This window comes from Bubalus kerabau, chromosome X (genome assembly GCF_029407905.1).
Source record: "Bubalus kerabau isolate K-KA32 ecotype Philippines breed swamp buffalo chromosome X, PCC_UOA_SB_1v2, whole genome shotgun sequence".
NCBI lineage: Eukaryota > Metazoa > Chordata > Mammalia > Artiodactyla > Bovidae > Bubalus > Bubalus kerabau.
This window is the reverse complement of record NC_073647.1, coordinates 50,145,704-50,158,727: the sequence shown is the minus strand read 5'-3', so window position 1 is coordinate 50,158,727 and position 13,024 is coordinate 50,145,704. Positions and strand designations below refer to the sequence as shown.

At 46.2% G+C, this 13,024-nt stretch overlaps 1 protein-coding gene and 1 pseudogene across 1 annotated transcript in view; both read left to right on the top strand.

The window, feature by feature from the left end:
- The first annotated feature begins 557 nt into the window (after positions 1 to 557).
- Positions 558 to 13,024, top strand: part of MECP2 (methyl-CpG binding protein 2) — a 62,161-nt gene continuing 49,694 nt past the window's right edge. The window contains exon 1 of the mRNA XM_055564980.1: positions 558 to 746. Coding sequence (XP_055420955.1) covers positions 685 to 746 — 62 coding nt within the window. The 5' untranslated portion in view covers positions 558 to 684. The remainder of the gene's footprint in view (positions 747 to 13,024) is intronic.
- LOC129639748 (elongation factor 2-like) overlaps positions 609 to 13,024 on the top strand; it is a 29,267-nt pseudogene continuing 16,851 nt past the window's right edge.

Sequence of the window (13,024 nt, the reverse complement as noted above, 5' to 3'; positions counted from 1 at the left end):
GAAGGTGAAGGCTACAATTCGTTGTTCAGTTATTTCCCTGCCCCTCTGAGAGTGTGGCACACGGTAGGCTCAAATGAAAGAGTGCCTTGGGTAGGCCTCGTAAACCAAGATCCCTTGTTTGCAACAATGTCAGGCAACTTTGCTGCTTCTACTGAAGGTGGTGATACTGAGAAATACGGCTGTTGCGGGAGGCTTATAGTAATGTACTTCGTGTGTTTGCGGACAGCAGGTCAAGGGCCCGGGATGGTCGCGCAAACAGGCATCCGGAACCTAGGCCTTCCCTTGCCCCAGCATCCGCAAAGGCCTATTAATCCTTAATATTCAAATTCCGCCCACTAAACCATCCCCTCGGCGCCCAAGCCGCCTCTTTTCCCCAAATGACGGCCGTTGGCAGCCAATCGGCAGCTAGACAGGGCGTCCGCCCCCTTTTCCCTCGCCGGAACGGACACCGAGTCCCGCCAATTGGGGGCGTCGCCACCGAGGCCCCGCCCCACCCCGACCGCCGCATCCAATGGCGCGCCAGCTCGTTCAGGCACCGGGGGCGGGGCGCAGGCGCGCAGGTGCAGCTGTGCGCAAGCCGGCAGGGAGGGCGGGGCGCGACGTCGGCCGTGCGGGGTCTCGGCGTCGGCGGCGCGCGCGCTCCCTCCTCTCGGAGAGAGGGCTGTGGTAAAAGCCGTCCGGAAAATGGCCGCCGCCGCCGCTGCCGCGCCGAGCGGAGGAGGAGGAGGAGGCGAGGAGGAGAGACTGTGAGTGGGACCGCCGCGGCCGCGGGCGGGGACCCTTGCTGGGGGGCGGGGGGTAGGGGCGGGACGTGGCGCGGGAGGGGCCCGCGGGGTCGGGCGACAAGGCTGGCGGATGGCGTCCCTCCTCTCTACCCTCCCCCTCCCGCTGGTGACGGCACCCCCCCCCCCCCGGCGGCCCGTTACCCGCACTTGCGGGTGACCGTCTTCGGCGCGGCCTCCTCAGGCTGCCTTTGCCTGCTCCCCCCCCCTCCCGCCTTCGGCGCGCATCCCGGCCCCCCGGCCCCGCGGGCGCCCCTGTCGCCGGGGCTTCGCCTGTCGGGGCTGCGCGCGCGTCGTGCCCTTCGCGGGGCTTCGGGCCCGCGGCGCCGTCGCGCGCCCGCGCCCCCGGCCTCTCCCTGGCTCGCGCTTTCCCGTCTCCCTCCCTCGCGCGCCCCTCTCCCGTTACTCGGCCCCCCCCCCCCCACTGGCGCGCGTGCGCAGTTCGCCTCCCGTCGGGAGAGTGCGCCACAAGGGCTCCTGGGCAGTCGCCCCCATCTCCAGGCTTTGCCTCCCCCTCCTTTTCGCCCATTCCATGACTTTCTGCCCCCCCCGCCCCCGCGGCGAGCGAGTTCCTTTCGCATCTAGCAAGAACAAGTAGGTGGGAATTATTGTCCACCCACAAAAGGCACTAGACATTGTGTTCTTGGCCCCAGAGCTCATCAGAAAGAGGCGGTGATAGTTGCCATCAGGAGCCATGGGGAGGGGACGGGGTGTCCGGCAGCACCCGAAGCGCTTCGATGGGAGCGCGCTCCCAGGGCGTTTGGGGGGGGGGGCATGGCCTTAGAATACGAGCGCCCTCCCATCCTTCCCCCCCCGCCCGCCCCCCTTCGCCGGCGATCTTCCAGTTACATAAGTGGAGTGGGGCTCAGTCTGTGACGGGCTTCCATAGTCCCGGAGCGCGCCCGGCTCAAGATCACCAGTACCAGATGGGGCAAGTTCACCGCATCGCCGGGGTGCCCATCACTTGGTCCCTGAAAGTTTATTTTCTTTCTAGTTTGCTTCTGAGTCACCCAGACTGAAACTCAGGTGACTGATTAGTGGTGTGGCAATGTTTTTTGTGGTTTTGCACTGAAGACTTAAGGTCATGGTGAAGAGTTTAAAAGATTGCTTTCACAGAGGAGACCGTTCATGGCCTTGCTGAGTGTGGATTCCAAGGGGGGAAAGGCTGGCTGTGGAATACACCTCTGTGGCCGTCGCTTCTACTGTGAGTGTGTTCGGTGTGGATTGGTCACAGCCGAAATGGGCTCCACCACAAAATTGATATTCCTGACTCATGGTCAGGCAGATGTGTGCTTCTCGTTTTTCAGGAACAGGAACGGGCTGCAAAGCCATTCAGAGTTGTGTCTCTGTTGTGCCGATCAGTGCCCCAAATTGTGAGATGGTAGCATAGAATTCTGTGGGTGGTTGGTGATCACAGAACTGAACCTACTGGCCTGTGAGGCTGAGTGGCTTAAGAGTTGAGGACTCTGGCAAGTTTTAGGCATTTTGTTACATTATGAAAATGAAGCATATTCGGGCCTTGGTAGCAAAAATCATTAACAGGCAGTTGCTATCCAGGAGAAATTTGGGTTCCACCGTCAGAATTTTCATCTGTATCTGAACGATTTCAACTAAGAATGCCATTAACCTCTTGGGTCCTTTGAAATATGCTGAATCTTTATTATTTTTTTTAATCTGGCTTTTAGTTTTAGGTCTTTTGGGAATTTCCACTAGGGATTTAGGGAAATAAATTTATTTATGGGCTTTGAAGGATTTCTAAATCCTAGTCCTGGAACCTAGGAAAAAATTTGCTTTCATTTTTTACCCGGACGTATCAGAACGTTAAAGGGCACAATCAGTCTCAGAGGTGTAGAGTTGATTGAATAAGTTGCCACAGAACACCCATTCATGGCATGTCAGCGAGGGGGCTGATCACTGAGGTGCATTCCTGTCTGCACACATAGATACACAAGCCTCTAATGAAGATTCCAAGGTTTGTACATCTGAGCCTCAGATGTGACCGGCAAGGGCTCGATTTTGTTTCCCATCATTGGCAGTGCGTTAGCCGCCTCGGGTGCCCCTCCAGTGAGCCGTTCCATCATACCCCTATCCCTTTAACCTGCACAGCCTCCAGAATATAGTTTGTCTGCAAAGTACCTGGTGGCATCTGAAGTCATGGTGTCCTAACAGCTTGAGGAAACCCTCTATGGCTTTCTTGCCAGTACACACCATACTTTTTTTTGTTGTTACAAATTTGCCTGGAATGCTTGCAACCTTGAATCCCAGGTCTTTGTTTCACCTGACAGAGCACAATGCAGTCCAACCATACTCCAACTTTTGCACTGCTTATGTTGCAGGAGGGTTCGAGTACTGTTTTGCATTTTATTTGCAATTTCCAGCCACAGCCCTTGTTTCCCGGCTGGCCCTGCCTCTTTGTGGCTGAATCTAGTGGGATGGGGAGGCACGCTGTGGAATTTGACAGAAGAATTGGCTAGAGGAGTCCAATATGATGATGTCCCCCTCCTGAATACCCGTTCCCCCATGTGGAGACAGAATGAGAACCTTGCTTCTCGAACCTAGAATAAAGAAGAGCCGATTGGAAAGTGTTAGTTCCTTCCTGGAGGGCGCTTTCCCCTGTTAATACACCTGCCCTGGATTATTTACATGATAAATGATGTCTCCTGGACCCCGTGATCTTTTGTAAAGGTGAATATCAGTGAAAATCTTTTAACTGGCTAAGAGCAGTTTGTGGCCAGCCTGCCCGAGTTATCTATGAGAAGAATATTGTAGAAAGGGTTTGACTTTTGCAGTAAGTAGTGTTTCAAGCACATAGGCGGGTAAAGCATAGTCCTAGACTGGTGGTTCCAGGGAGCGTGGTAAACACCTGTTTGTTTTCCCCACCCTTTGCTGGTGATATGCACGCAGACCAGCCTCGTGTGGCTGGCAGATACAACGTTTTTTTCATGGGTAGAGCATTATTACTGCTCCAGTGGGAGGACCTTGTTCTCAGTGCTTCTGTACCAGTGCCTTCCAGTCAAACTGTCATTGTCACCACTGTCCCTTTACCTCAATTTGGGTAGGATGGATGTAAAGTCTCTTTCCCTTGGACTCACTGACACAAAAGTTGTGCTCTTCTGCATTTACCTGGTCTCTTCTGCCTTTCTTTGGCACGGAGCCCCTTCCTATTGAAAGCTTGCTTTGTACGCCTTTGCTTAAATACTTGGTTCTACCCCTTTGATGGTAGGTATGGTGTGGGGGGGGGACAGAGTGAGAGCAGGGCATGGCCTGCTCTCCCATATTTAAGAGGAGTTGTGACCATTCTGTTACAGAGTAAAGCCTTGGCCTTTTTCACTTCTTCAAGGCACAGTTACGTTGGTTCTGCTGGTGTATGAATGTCTTGAGCATAGCTGTTTTGTTATACTGCAGATGTCTGGACTCTTGGTATCAAGCTTTAGAAAGGCTTCCGTGCATAAGGGCTGGGGGGCGCTCTGTAACATATATATAGACCTGCAATTCACTGCTTTATTGGGTCTTCACCTAAGTGCGCTCATTTGCTGGCTCTTTTTTTTTTCTCTCTACGAAATCTTGAGTTATCAGAGATCTTAAACTTTCAGAGCTCGAAGGAACCTTAGTCTAGGTCCCTCAGTTTACAAATAAAAATGCAATTTACAAAAAAAAAAAAAAAAAAAAAGGCAACTGTGAAAAGTTGTGGCTCTTCTAGGGCTTCCCAGCCAGGATGCCAGTTTGATTTTTATTATATAGCTAACTGAGTAATAGCTCAGCTGGTAAAGAATCCACCTGCAATGGGGGAGACCCTGGTTCGATCCCTGGGTCAGGAAGATCCCCTGGAGAAGGGATAGGCTACCCACTCCAGTATTCATGGGCTTCCCTGATGGCTCAGATGGTAAAGAATCAGCCCGCAATGCACGACACCTGGGTTCGATCCCTGGGTTGGGAAGATCCCCTGGAGGAGGGCACGGCAACCCACTCCAGTGTTCTTTACTGGAGAATCTCCATGGACAGAAGAGCCCAGGAGGCTACAGTCCATGGGGTTGCAAAGAATCGGACATGACAGAGCAACTAAGCCTAGCAAACCTGAGTAATACTGTGACTTTGACTTCTGGGATTTTAGAGTGTTCTATGACTTGACTGTTTAAGGGAATTCTGAGGCCTCACTGCACCTCAATAGCTAATTCCAGATACCATCCTGGTAGTTCCAGACCAGCAGTAAAAGACTTGGTTGGTGTTGCACTTCTGAGTTTGATTATGTGAGTAATTGTGTGAATAGTTTCTTAAGTTGTACACGCTAGGCTTTTTTTAGTCTAAAGATAAAAGTGCAACTCTTGGGCCGGCAAGGTATCAGAAATTAGCTAATATGGGGCAGTTGAGGTTTTAACAAGGAAGTGTTGGTTGTCTTGATGAAAAGCATAGTGGCAGAAGACCTTCTTAGAACATGTGTTCAAAGGCAAAAGAGAAAGTATCACACTGTTAACTCAGTTTGTTGAACATTTTACTGATCTGAGAGGCCTAAAAGTGAGTGCTCAAAAACAGTCTTGTGTATGTCTGGGGATGGCTTAGGATCTCCCAGGGTACTTGGTTTCTTTTTGGTTCCACTTGTTTTTTTTCCTCTCCTGGCTAAAGCCTTTTTACATGATGTCACAGCAGCTTGTTGCAACTTCAGCTGCTTGCAAATGACAGGACACTTTGCCTCTGCATTTCATGTGTTCTTGGGATGACATTTTGATGTTGCATGTTCTCTGGAACATATCTTCGGTCTCTGGGTATTTCTGTATGATGTGTTGCACGAAATACTGGAGATTGCTTCCTAACTGTACGTTTTAGTGTCAAAATGTCCCTCAGAGGTGACAAGACCTGGGATAGTGTCAGTTCTAACACTCATGAATCTTTCCTTCAGCACTGTGTGTTATCTGGCAGTAAATTTCAGTGTATCCTTTGTTTCTAGCTAGGTAAGCTGGGAAATAGCATGTTACTTTGTCTGTATGTATATCTTCAAAATGTCCCAAATAGCCCTGGGAAAAAGTCGTGCAGCACAATGGGGGCTTTCAACTTACGATTTTCTTTGTTTTAGGCTCCATAAAAATACAGACTCACCAGTTCCTGCTTTGATGTGACATGTGACTCCCCAGAATACATCTTGCTTCTGTAGACCAGCTCCAACAAGATTCCATGGTAGCTGGAATGTTAGGGCTCAGGTAAGTAACCTTCCTTTTTTTTTTTTTAGTATATGTCCTGGTTTGGCCATCTGTTTTTAAAAAAAAAAAAAAAAAGGAATCAAACAAGATCTACTACTCTTGAACCATTATCAAAGTACCCCAAAGACTAAAGACATACGGTGCCAAACTGTGCCATATAATAAAAAAAAGTCACTTCCCTGAGCCCTGAAAGGTCAGTTGGGTTAAGGCTCCTTGGTAGCCACGGTATGATCCGGGGGCGGGTGTCAGATTAGAGCTGGAACTGGTGACCTGCCCCTTCAGTTCACCTTCAAGCAGGTCAGCTAAGCGGAGCTCTTCACCGGCTGCTCTGGCTCTCACCTAGCGGCCTTCAGCGCAGTGCTCTGTTTGCTCTGGTCTCGGGTAAATGACTTCCTGGTCAACATTAGTGAGTGGCGGTGATGCATTTGCAGACACGGGAACCTGCGTGTGTTCCCCTAGAAGGACGACCTTCTGCAAGCTGTGGCCAGACAGCAGAAAGAAAAGAAAGTGAAGTCAATCAGTCATATTCGACTCTTTGTGACCCCATGGACTGTAGCCCACCAGGCTCCTCCATCCATGGAATTTTCTAAGCGATAGGACTCGAGTGGGTGGCCATTGCCTTCTCCAGGGTATCTTCCTGGCCCAGGGATTGAACCCAGGTCTCCCGCATTGTGGGCAGACACTTTACTGTCTGAGCCACCAGGGAATCGAGTGTGTGCATGCCACACACCTCCCACAGGGGCAGCAGAGAGCACCCTGAGGCCCTTTGGGCTCTTGAGACTCTAGAGCAGGAGGAAGGCCTTTTGAGAAGCTGGGGAGCTAGGCCCTCTGAGTGCCGTGCAGGGGTCCTGTCACCCGTGCATCAGGTGCTTGGGCACCACCGCCTGGCCTTTGAATTTGGTCAGATTGAACGGTTCTTTCATTTCTAAACTGGCAGGCTCAATATCTTAAGCTTTTTTGGAGGCCACATCCACATTTGATGTTTTGACATCCAGATTGCAAACATCCCGTGTGGTAAGACTGAACACTCTAATTTGGTTTCTCCATTTCTTCTCCGAAGAAAAACATGTGACTTTACACACATGCGGTCCTCAGGATTCCAGCTGACCCCCTCAAATTTTGCACTTAGTTGTATCTCTCTAGCGGCTTCTGATGCTTCAGTCTGAAGCTGTGTGGACATCTGTCTCAGCCCATTTCGGGGCTGAGTGAGGGGCAGAGAGTTTGGGTAGAGGAGCAGAAAACGTGTAGACGGAAGTGAAGAGCATCACGCTGTCTCCAAGTCACAAATTTGGTTCTGCTTCTGATCCTATGACTTAAATTGTCATTCCCATTTACCACTGCGGGGTGTGCTCTGGGCCCTGCTGACAGGACGTTCTTTGTACGCCACGTATTTATGCTGGTGGGAGTCGTGTGGCTGCTGCTTTGTGCATTGTCTCAGAAACTGTGTGGATGAAATGTAATATAGGCAGTGAATGGGTTTCTTCTGATAGATATTAGGCCTGAAGGAGTGATTGATGTTTTTAATAGTCTTTTTCTCCGATTGCAAATGGATTTCATAAAACAGACGGTGGCAACTCTCTACAGTTTCTTCTAAACAATGTAGAAAGGAAGAGATGTTTTTAAAAATATCTCATTACTTGTGAATGAGAGAGTCACGGCCATTTGAGCTTCAAGGGACTTTGAAGTGAGCATGAGTGTGAAAGGCGCTCAGTCGTGTCCGACTCTTTGTGACCCCATGGAGCATACAGTCCATGGAATTCTCCAGGACAGAATACTGGAGTGGGTAGCCTATCCCTTCTGTGGATCTTCCCAACCCAGGAATCGAACCAGGGTCTCCTGCATTGCAGGCAGATTCTTTACCAACTGAGCTATCAGGGAGCTTTGAAGGGAATTCTCAAAGGACAGAACCTGTCTTTAATAAGTACTTGATCTCTTACTACTTTTCAAGAAATTATAAAAAATAAAACTTTTTTTTTTTTTAAAGAAAAGTCAAACTATTTTAAAGTATATCAGTAAAAAAGCAAATGTTCCCAGTACTCTCCACACCCACTACCCAAAGTAACTGCCGTTAATAGCGTACTGTAGATCCTTCTGATTCTTCTTCTCAGGCTCTGCAAATATGTTCTGTTTGTGTTTTTGACAAAATAAGGATTGCATGGTATGTATTCGACATCTCCCATGTGATATATTTCTCTGCCTCATTTCTGTTAAATAGAAGTGTGGTTTGGTGCTAATTTACGTCATACAGTGTTCCCCTTTTGATTTTCTTGATGGTTCACTATTAAAGATGCTACTGGATTGAATGTCCTCAGGTGCCAGTCCTTTTGAAGAATGGCTGCCTAGACTTGAAGTTGCCGGTGGGTACTTACCACATCGCCTTCCAAAATGTCTAGCCCGTTTCCCATGACAATCTTAGCAAGTGCTATTTCCTGTATTTCCCATATCTTCCCAGAATTGGATGTCCTTTTTAAATATGTGTTTCTTGGGTTATTACTAGGGCTGAACGTCAGTGGTCGCTGGCCATTTGTATTTGGTTTTTGTGAATTGCCTGTTCATGTCTTGCGTTTATTCTTCCATCGGGGTATTTCTTTTTAAGTCAGTTTATAAGAACTCTTAATATATTAAGGATATTAATTCTCTGTCATCATGCAGAGATTTTTCTTTGTTACATGGCATGACGATACTCATCTAGATTTTCTTTCTTCCTAAAAAACTTGATGATGTGCTGTATTCATACATACATATTTGATACATGCAAAAGATTCATATAGTTACGTTGTCTTATGTTTTTTGTACGGTATTTGGAATACTTGTGTTTGTATTTAACTTTGGGATTGGATAAGGTCTCGAGTCCAGCTAGCCAGTATGTCATAGCCATTTGTTGAACCATCTGGTCTTCACCTTTATCTTATGCCAACTTCAAGTGAACAGAGGATCTTTTACTTCTTTCTTTCTGAAGTTTTTTCTTTGTGAGGCTCTTGAGGGCAAGCCCATCAGCAGATAATGGTTTATGCATTCATCCAACAAATATTTTTGCTCCTGCTTTGAGCCAGGGATGGTGCTGGGCCCTGCACGTGCTGCCTTCTTCACTGGCCGTGGGGTGCTGGGGAAGGCGACAGAGGTCATGATGCCAGCTGCGTGGCTCCAGTGCCCATTCCAGAAGACTCAAGAAAATAGCGGATCTTCACAAAAGTAGGTTTTAGATAAACTAGGAGGACTCCAGAGGGTGTATATATGCATGTGTGTGTTTTAAATTCTGACACGGAAGTTGGAGCCATAGGGTAGACTGCAACATAAGCATAGTTTGTTTTCTAACTCAGATAATTGCAGGCTGATTTGTGTCTTGATTTATGATGAGGGCTTTTTGCTGTTAAAATAGTTTTATATTCAACTGCCTTGGTTGTGATGGAATAAAAGTTGCACACTGATAAAAATGGTAATTTTCTTTTATGATGATTTTGAAGCTTTCTGTAATAGCTGATAAAAATAAAGACAGGGTTTTGGTGAATGTGATCTTTGGGGAACAAGTGTAATTTTTTGCGGCTGGCATCATTTAAATCTAATAAGTACCCTCAAAACTGAAGTGGAATCCTAATTTTTTGACTTAAAGAAATGACATAAGTGACATGTGATTAAGGAAAAGGCTTCTTGTGTAAGGCTGAGGTTTTTTAATGATTACTTTAAATACATATATAACAGTACAGCATTAAAAAGGTGGTATAAAAGGTTACATGGTATATGATCTCCTTGCTACCTTGTCCCCAGACAACCATTTCTCCCTGAAGGCAACCATCATTATCAGTTTCTTATAAATCTGTGAGTGTGCATGTGTAATTTTGAAATTGTGAAATGTTCATAACAGAAAATTTTCTGTTTTAACTATTCATTGTGCAGTTTAATGACACTGAGTACATTCTCTTTGCTGTGCAGCCATCACCACCATGTATCTCCAGAGCCCTTTTATCTTGCAAAACTGAAATGATACCCGTTAAATGAGAACTCCCCACTCTTCCCCGCTCTCAGCCCCTGCCAATTGCTCATTTACTTTGTCTCCTATGAAATGGACTATTCTAGATACCTCATATTATTGTATATTTTTATATATGTGTTTATGTATATATCTTATGTGTGTGGTTTTTTACCAAATAGTAAAACACTGTGCACATTTGCACAGTTTGCTCTTTTTAGTTAATATATTTTGATGCTTGTGTGATATGAATTTCCGTAGAGACATGTCACTCATTTTAAGGGTTGAGGTAGTAGTCCATTATGGATACACCATAATTTCTTAACTGATTTTCTCTGGATGGATATTTATGTTTCCAGTGTTTTTTATTTCATTAATGTTGTAGTGAATCGTCTTTTATATAATACCATTTTTCACAGCCAAGTTTATCTGTAGGAGAAATTCGTAGAGCTGGAACTTGCTGGGTCAAAGGATATATGCATTTTAAACTTTGATAGATATTGCTAAATCAAGGATGGCCTTCCAGTTGCGTGGTTTTAGAGGGGAAAAAAACTACATTTGAGTAGATAAGCACAAATTTGTAGAGATTAGAGAGCTGTTTATTCGGATAGGAAGAAATCATTTTCAGCAGTTAGCATGAGAAAGCAAAACTTCAGAAGCTTCCATTTCACGACCTAGTGTGAACAGAGGAGCTGAGACAGGACCCTTTATTTGGCAAGGAGAACGTCAGCCTGTTCTTATTTGTGGATCATGAAGAAAATGGAGTGTTTTTATTTTGGTACCGGTCTAACTTGCAGCGGCTCCTTGGGACTCAGGGTTGAAAAGTGCCCACAGCTGCTGAATGTTCTCCCTCATTTGTGTTGTGACATCATAAGGAATACCCTGAAAGTATTCAGGACCATATTGCTGTCGCCTTGTTTCTTGTTGACTGTGGTACTCTATTGCAGTCCTTTTTTCACTTACCCTGGACTAATTGAGCATCTGTTATTTGTCACTTCCTGCCCTAGATGCTAGGGACTGTTCATACACTCAGTGATTTTCTGGTCTAAAAGACAACAGGCCAATATGCCTTTATTTTACAAGGGGCTAAAGGTGACAGTGGCCACTTCGAGTGCACGGAAACATTAGATCCCACCTGGACTCCCAGGTAGCGTCAGGGAAGAGACTTCTTTGAAAAGTGACCCCCCCACCCAGGACCTGAATGATAAGGCACTGTTAGATTCCAGGAGGAGGCACATGCAGAGGAAAGGGCCGTGCGTCTGGAGGCTCGGACGGGAGGGAACTCGGAGAGTTCAGGGTGGGAGGATGGGGCAGCAGGGGTCTCAGAGAAGTTGCACTGGCAGGGATGCTGGTGGCAGAGCAGACCCAGCTGGCCTGGCTGTGCCAAATAGGCTCAGTCTTCCTTCCAGCGGCCTCACTCTGAGAGGGTCCCGAGCCCCAGGAGGTGGTGGCAGGTGCTCCAGCCACCTGGCCTGTCCCCCCAACCCCCGGGTTCTGGAGGCCATCTGCCCATCAGACCCCAGGGGCTCCCGTTCCACGTCTCCTCCTCAAACCTTCCTTTCCTCCCTGATCCTGGAGACCGAGAGGTTGCCCATCCCCTGAAGGTGATGGAGCTACTCCCCAGACAGGCCAGTTTAAACCTTTGGAAGTACTTTGCGAATTCCTAGGATGGTGCCCTACCGCAGGTGACATTCTGCAGCTTGTGCTTTTTACGCACTCTTTGGCTTTTGAGCCTGGGCCGTGTTGCTGTGTGCAGCCCTTCATTCATTTAACTTGTCTCCTTGTGCTGTGGAAACATCTTTACAACCGAAGTCCCACCAGAGCCCTGAGGGAGAATGGAATTGTCGAGAAACAAGGATTGACATCTGGTTTATGTTTACATCCTTCGGCTCTATTAACTGAGAAGATATTTTTATTTCGGTGTTTGTGAAAACTTTCCACAAAAAAAAGGCATCCATTTTCTAGACTTATTAATAGAGCAGTCCGAAGGTTTTATTTTTAGTTTTGAAAGAAATCAAAGCAGGCTTCTGAGATAGGCACATTTTCCCTCATTCCCATCTCCTTTTCATGTTTTGCTGCTAAGACAAACTTGAGCACTTTTCAGCATGAGCTGGCTGTCTCCATGTAGATTATTTTTGAAAAATGTAAGCACTTGGGTTTTTCTGGGGTTTCTACTGGTACTTAAGTTTTGACATTTCTTTGAAAAGTATTTTAAATCTGTATATACATTTTTAGTAATTTGTTTTTAAAATACAAATTTCTGTGTTTTTGGGTTTTCTGTTTTTATAAACAGCAGAAGGTATTAGTCTATATTAAGTACTAATTTGCTCTAATATTTTCAGCTGTTTTTGGAATTACACTTGGCAAAAAAAAAGAGACAAATGTCTGCAGTTGTGACAGTTTGTCTTTTTGTTCCTTTTAACTCCAGAATAAATAATTCTAGTGAATTTTTTTCTAGGCTTGTAAGAACACAGGAATGATTTGAGTCATTGTAATAAGTAGTTAGGCAAAATTGAAAGTCTTTTTTTTCAGTGATATGACCCTGTAAGAAACTGTTAATACAGCCTGTGAGCAACTGTGTAAAATTTCTTAACCACTCTTCCAGATTGTTTAAGACAAAAGAAAATGAACAACCAAACAAAAATACTGTTCATTATGCTTTTTATTTTTAATTACATAAGTAAAGCATCATTCTAGAAAATTTAGAAAATGCATGTGGAAATTACTCTGGAGATTCCAGCATGCAGAGAAAACTGCTGTTACGGTTTGGTGTGTATCTTTCTAGACTGAGGGTTCTGGCTCAAGTTTGAGAAGTTAGGGGTTCTGTAACCTTGGATGTATACTTGGCTTTTATTTTTACTAACCTCTCAGTAAAAATTTAATAACATATGTAGGCAGCAGACCATGGTAGTGTTAGGAGTACCTGTGCTTTTGTCACCAATAGAGAGCAAAGATGCTTTCACATAGTATTCCATGCAGTTACAGAGATTTTGAAATATTGCTCATGTTCATCACAACTCAAACTTAGTTGTCAGACTCACTTCCAGATCTGGCTATTTATTTAGTGGTTTACTAAAGAGGCA